Source organism: Coenobita brevimanus, chromosome 22 (genome assembly GCF_032717465.1).
Source record: "Coenobita brevimanus isolate Jiangsu-jjx chromosome 22, ASM3271746v2, whole genome shotgun sequence".
Classification (NCBI taxonomy): Eukaryota; Metazoa; Arthropoda; class Malacostraca; order Decapoda; family Coenobitidae; genus Coenobita; species Coenobita brevimanus.
This window is the reverse complement of record NC_136975.1, coordinates 4,299,001-4,305,000: the sequence shown is the minus strand read 5'-3', so window position 1 is coordinate 4,305,000 and position 6,000 is coordinate 4,299,001. Positions and strand designations below refer to the sequence as shown.

General features: G+C 40.8%; 1 protein-coding gene across 1 annotated transcript in view; it reads right to left on the bottom strand.

Moving 5' to 3' along the window:
• Hrs (Hepatocyte growth factor regulated tyrosine kinase substrate) overlaps window positions 1-6,000 on the bottom strand; it is a 91,473-nt gene that overhangs the window by 62,115 nt on the left and 23,358 nt on the right. Inside the window, exons 6-7 of the mRNA XM_080266760.1 lie at window positions 3,659-3,734; window positions 3,344-3,442 (exon numbers count right to left, since the gene is read on the bottom strand). Of these exons, the coding sequence (XP_080122886.1) occupies window positions 3,344-3,442; window positions 3,659-3,734 (175 nt within the window). The remainder of the gene's footprint in view (window positions 1-3,343; window positions 3,443-3,658; window positions 3,735-6,000) is intronic.

Here is a 6,000-nt window from a genome sequence, read left to right as displayed (position 1 = left end):
TATCGGACTTTTTCCGATATATAGGAATTTAGTCCGGTAGCTCCTCGAGTCTGATAAAAGCGAATTCCGGTCTATTGATGTCTGTTATATTGAGTTTTTACTGTATACTGTATATGAATGGGACGATAAGTGAAGTAAAAACACGAGTGACGGAAAGAGGGATGGCATTGGTAATGAATGGTGATAGATGGAATATCTCAAATTTGTTGTATGCTGATGATACAGTACTACTTGCATATATCAGACAAGAACTCGGTAGATTAGTGCACAATTTTGCTAATGTCTGTGAGCATTGTGTCTTAAAAGTAAATGTAGAAAAGAGTAAAGTGATGGTCACTGAGAGAGAGAAGATGAATCCCAGTGTGATGTTACAGTGAACAGAGAGATTGGAATTGGTGAGAGAGTTCAAAAACCTGGGTACAGTGATAGAAACGAGAGGAAAATGTGCAAAAGAAGTGGAAAGTGGAGTGACACAAGGAAGGAAAGTAGCTAGTACTATAAAGGTCGTGATAAGAAACAGAGGCCTGAGTGTTGCTGCTGCACGAGGCTTACATGAAGGAGTGTTAGTGCCAACTTTAACATATGGATATGAGACTATGGTGTGGCATGACAATGAAAAGTCAACAGTAAGAGCAATGGAGATGGGACTGCTGAGGAATGTATGTGGAGTACTAAGAGAGGTTAGGATACAAAATAATGTGACTGGTGAAAGATGTGGCGTGTGGAAGTCTGTGGACACCAAAATCGAAGAGTGTGTACTGAGATGGTATGGTCCTGTGGAGAGAATGGATAACAAGAGTGGTGATAAAGGTATATCTGAGCAAATTTGAAAGAGGAAGGTAGTAAGGTAAGCCAAGTAAAAGGTGGAAGTTTATCATGGATTAGTGTATGAGGAAGAGGGGTATGGAAGTCAGTGAGGCTAGGGGACTGACAAGAGATCGAACTGGTTGGCTGGATGTTGTGAGAAGCGCATGATAAGGGATCTGGCACCTCTTTTTTAACATGACAGCATCTAGATTGACTCCCGGATACATTTGTGTGTAGCTACAAAATGTGGTGAATGTTATTGGTGTATGAGATAGAATCAAGATTCCAGGGGCTTGAATGATGAGTGAATGGAGGCATGGCCCACTGGATTGGGCAAACTTTGGCTGTCTGGACATTGCTACTCCTCACCCTGCCCAGGGCGGGAAGGGAGGTCCTGATGATGATGACATATATACAGTATATATATATATATATATATATCCATCCATCATCCAATTTTATGTTGCCCCATGAGAAGCACAGAAGCCCGAGGCTAGGCAATTTGGTCCTGACATTTAAGATGAGAGTGAATATATTAAATCTATCTATCTATCTATCTATCTATATATATCACCTGATGTCTCAAAAGTAAAAGTTAAATTTCCTGTATGGTATTCTTTCATATCATTATTGCAGAACTATACTGCACTGGAACCTTCCTACAGTCCTGAAAGTTTAAAAAACAAAACTTTCTTGGAAAAAAAAAAAAAAATTAAGAACATGGACTTTGCACAACAAAACTTGCAGGCCAAAAATGTGCACACAAAACATGTCCCCATGCACTTATAGTTTATACTGCACATAAATTTGAGTTTCTTTTGGTGTCAAATAAATATTCTATTTGTTTGCCTGTCATAGGAACACTACTTTCGGTCAATAGTGTACCGAGGAAGTACAGTACTAGAGAGTGAAGTGTGGCTGCATGTTAGGTAACTAGCCAAACTGCTGTTCATTACCAAATGGAGAACTCTACAATAAGCAGTTATACCAAGGCCACATTGCATTACAGTAATTCTGCATAAGAAGTATCCTCAAGGTTGAGGATGATACAAAACTAACAATGCCAACAATTCCCAGTAGTCATGAAAATGTTTACAATGGGAGGGGTGGTGTCAACTGGGCATCCCACTGTCCTCTTATCACAAACCTATAAAGGATTACAGAAACCTTGTGTCTGGGTCCAACATTTTCCCAGAGCCCACAAAGTTGAGGCCTCAATTGGATGTGTGGAAAGTTAGAGGTGTGAATAAAGAATGCAAAGGAAAAGAAGTGGAGGTATTTATTCCAGAAGGCTACCTCTGAAACAATGACCCTGTCCTTCATTACCTTCAGCCTCACAAATACCTCATCTAAAAAGTCCTGTACCATTACCCTTTGAGTCAGGGTGATATCATTTCCACTATATTCTTGTGATTATTAACTACCGTACATGGCCCTCCTAAGCTACCAGCATACATGTGGGTTGAGTGGAATTGCAGATGACACATGCCCAATTTGTAACAAAAGCCCATGCAACATAACACACATAATGCAACACAGCAGTACATATGCCACACTAGATGCAGACACATCATCACACTCTAAGGAACCTATGGAAAAACCCCACATGGGCAGTTGGTTACCTGCAGCTGATCAATCAGATTGATCAGACAGACAGGGGTTGAGCAACAACAACATGGCATGGAACAGACCTCTCGTGCTGAAGTTGCTCATTAAGGCTTCTCTAACACTTCCAGTTCGAAGTGTTTATTCTAATCTGAATAATATCACCAGGAAATGGCAAAGACTAAATTGAAGAAGACTCCCCTTGGCTTAAAGTGCAATAAGTCCCTATCGATGCAGTACAGTAACTGTAATATGTCAGTTCAGGTCTTTCACATTCTTTCCAGTCATTTATCCAGCAGATCAATTCAGGTCAATACACATCAATTATGGTTATGTTCAAAGTCCCTCTTTGACTCTTATTTCTCTGCTAAAACCATATTAAGCATCTCAGTAACAGTAATGCTGTAACTCTGTGCAGTACCTAACACACTTACATGCACACACACACACACACACACACACACACACACACACACACACACACACACACACACACACACACACACACACACACACACACACACACACACAAGTACCAGTAGTATTTCTGTTGTCACCCCAATAAATTCTACAGTTTGTCAAGTAGAAAACAATTCAACAGAGAATGGTTTACCAATTAAGATACTAATACAGTAAACCCTCACAACTGACAAGGAAAGATGCCAGGTCTTTGACTGAGAACCAGGTTTCGATGCACACTAAGCAAGTGGCTTCTTTAGCAGCAGCCGTGGCTCGGTGGCTTAGAGCGAACTGACTGAAAGGTTGGAGGTTCAAGTCCACCCAAGGGTCATTGGTAGACATCAGGAGGGGGATCCAGTCATAAAGTGTTAGACGCTCCAAAACCAACGTCCTCTACTCAGGGGTAACGCCTTAGCCCTTATTGAAAAATGAAGACACAGTGTGTAGGGGGAGGGGAAGAAGGAAAGCTTACCTCTTTCTCCTTATTCTCAGCCTCAGAGCGTGACAAAGCAAGAGCCAACTGGAGCTCCTCTTCCTCTTGTAATTCTTCTTCACTTTTTTTGCCAGGAGTCTAAAAAAAAATAAAAATAAAAATAAAAATAAATAAATAAATAAAATAGATACATCAAGTGGTATTTTCATAGGACTTAATAAGTCCCTGCAGTACCTTTTTATCCATGCAAATTTCAAGAAGTTGCATTTTTCATTCACAAAAAAAGCACAATTTCAAACAGGTATCATCCTTTAATCACTATTCCTACTACTAAACTTAAATCAAATTACATACCTTTGTAGACTTTGGGCTACTGCTCGGTTCCTCTGGCTCAACTTTAGTACTAGCCGGGGCTGGGCGCTGCAGGGTACTGGGGAGAAAAGCAACAAATGGCAAAGTATGGCCAACAAGCAATTACACCAAGCTAACTACAAGTTACTATGAGCAATGTACAGTTCAATCAAATAAGCTTATTTCAAGCTATTCATAATAATTTCATAATACAGTCACGTTAGATTACAATGCATCCTGCAAAAGAGGCCCTTAGGTAGATAATACAGTAGGCTATTGTATCATATACAGTATACTATAATCCTGCATGTATGTGTGTGTGTGTGTGTGTGTGTGTGTGTGTGTGTGTGTGTGTGTGTGTGTGTATTTACCTAGTTGTGATAAACAGGAAATGAGCTACACTCGCGGGGTCCCGTCTCCATGTCTCAGTAGGTCAAAATTTGCTTTAAACTCATTTAAGTTTTTAGACTGGACAATCTCTTTGTCCAGGCTATTCCACAGGCCAATGCACCAATGTGGAAAACTGTTTTTCTTGATATCTTTCAAGCAACTTGCCTTTTGCAATTTCTTTCCATGTCCTCTTTTTGCTCCCCCATCCCATACACACGTCTTTTCTGTCAATTTTATCTACTCCCATCACTGCCCTGAACACTGCAATCAGGTCGTCTCTCTCTCTTCATTCCTCTAAGGAAGGCAGACCGAGCTTTTCTAATCTTTCCTTGTACGATAGATGTCAGGCAAGAGACCATCTTGGCTGTTGTTCTTTGTATTCTCTTGATCTTGTTTATATCTTTCTTTTTATGTGGAGATCTCACCACTGCCACATATTCTAACCTGGGGTGTATCATAGCCACTATCAGTTTTTTCATCATATCCTCATTCATGTATTGAAATGCTACTTTGATGTTTGCCAAAAGTTTATATGTCTCTCTGACAATCTTGTTAATGTGTTTTTTGAATAGCAAATTATCCTGGACCAACACTCCCAGGTCCTTGTCTTCTCTCATTCTTGTGATTGGTTCCTTTCCCATTGAGTAATTCAGTGATCGCCTCTTAGTACCTTTACCCATTTCCAGTATTTTGCACTATTCAGGATTGAATTTAATTTTCCATACCCGGCTCCAACTGCAAATCCTGTCCGGATCTTTCTGCAGCATTTTCCAATCCTCCTCACCTTCAACTCTCTTCATGATCTTTGCATCATCTGTGAACAGGCTTGCATGATCTTTCATTCCATCCCCCACATCGTTTACCTTGGAACATTACACGTGCTAGCACCAAGCCTTCCCTCCCTCCCTGTGTGTGTGTGTGTGTGTGTGTGTGTGTGTGTGTGTGTGTGTGTGTGTGTGTGTGTGTGTGTGTGTGTGTGTGTGTGTGTGTGTGTGTGTGTGTGTGTGTGTGTGTGTGTGTGTGTGTGTGTGTGTGTGTGTGTGTGCAGATGAAACTGGAAAAGGGATTTTGATGAAACTTGGCAGCATGGTTTCAACTGGGACACAGATGGGCCCTTTTACTTTTCATGTTAAATTTCATGTCAACTGAAATTTTCTGAGTGATGTTTTGACCCCTGACTGTTCCCAGTGGTTTTACGGCTGGATGGTCTAACATGGCTGTCAAGCACTTGCTCCTGCGCCAATTCATAAATTGTTGGTTTCAAGCAAAGTGAAACGTGGCCCAGAAACGGCTCTCATTTGAGCAAGTACTGAGTGGCCCAATAGGGATGCTTAGCACCTACTGTATACAGTACTAGACAGGTGGTCTTTAACTTATGAATTTAAATGGATTCGAGATATTGGGAAGTCTATTTTCCTCATAAGTCCAATTTCTGTCATGTTGATAGCAAATACCTCTCATGGAAGTGATAAAACACCCTCCCCCAAATCATCATCTAAATAGAGTGTCTGTGAGCAGAGCAATGTTTACCTAGTGTTCTTTATTTTCTTTATCTCTATGCACTATACCATTTGTCAATGGAAGAGATGAGGGGATAAAAAATAAACACAGTGAAATAACCGCAGTAATCTGAAGTGCAGCTTCAACGTGCCTGCATAAGGCTGACACATGCACACACATTGGAGCCTTTATAATCAATATGATACAAATTATTCATCATCCACTCACTCAAAGTATTGCTGATTTCAGGTGAATATTCCGAGTCACAAGCCAAGTGGCTCCTGTAACCCAAGGAACTATAAACTACAATGGGCGGTAATCATACATCTAAATAACATCCGTAGATCCAGTGGGTAAATGCACTTCAGCTAGGTGGGACTCATAAGGGTTTACATCAGAGGGATCTATTTATCTATCTATAGCCCGACGCCCTAATCCCGCAAAGGGTGGCCGCA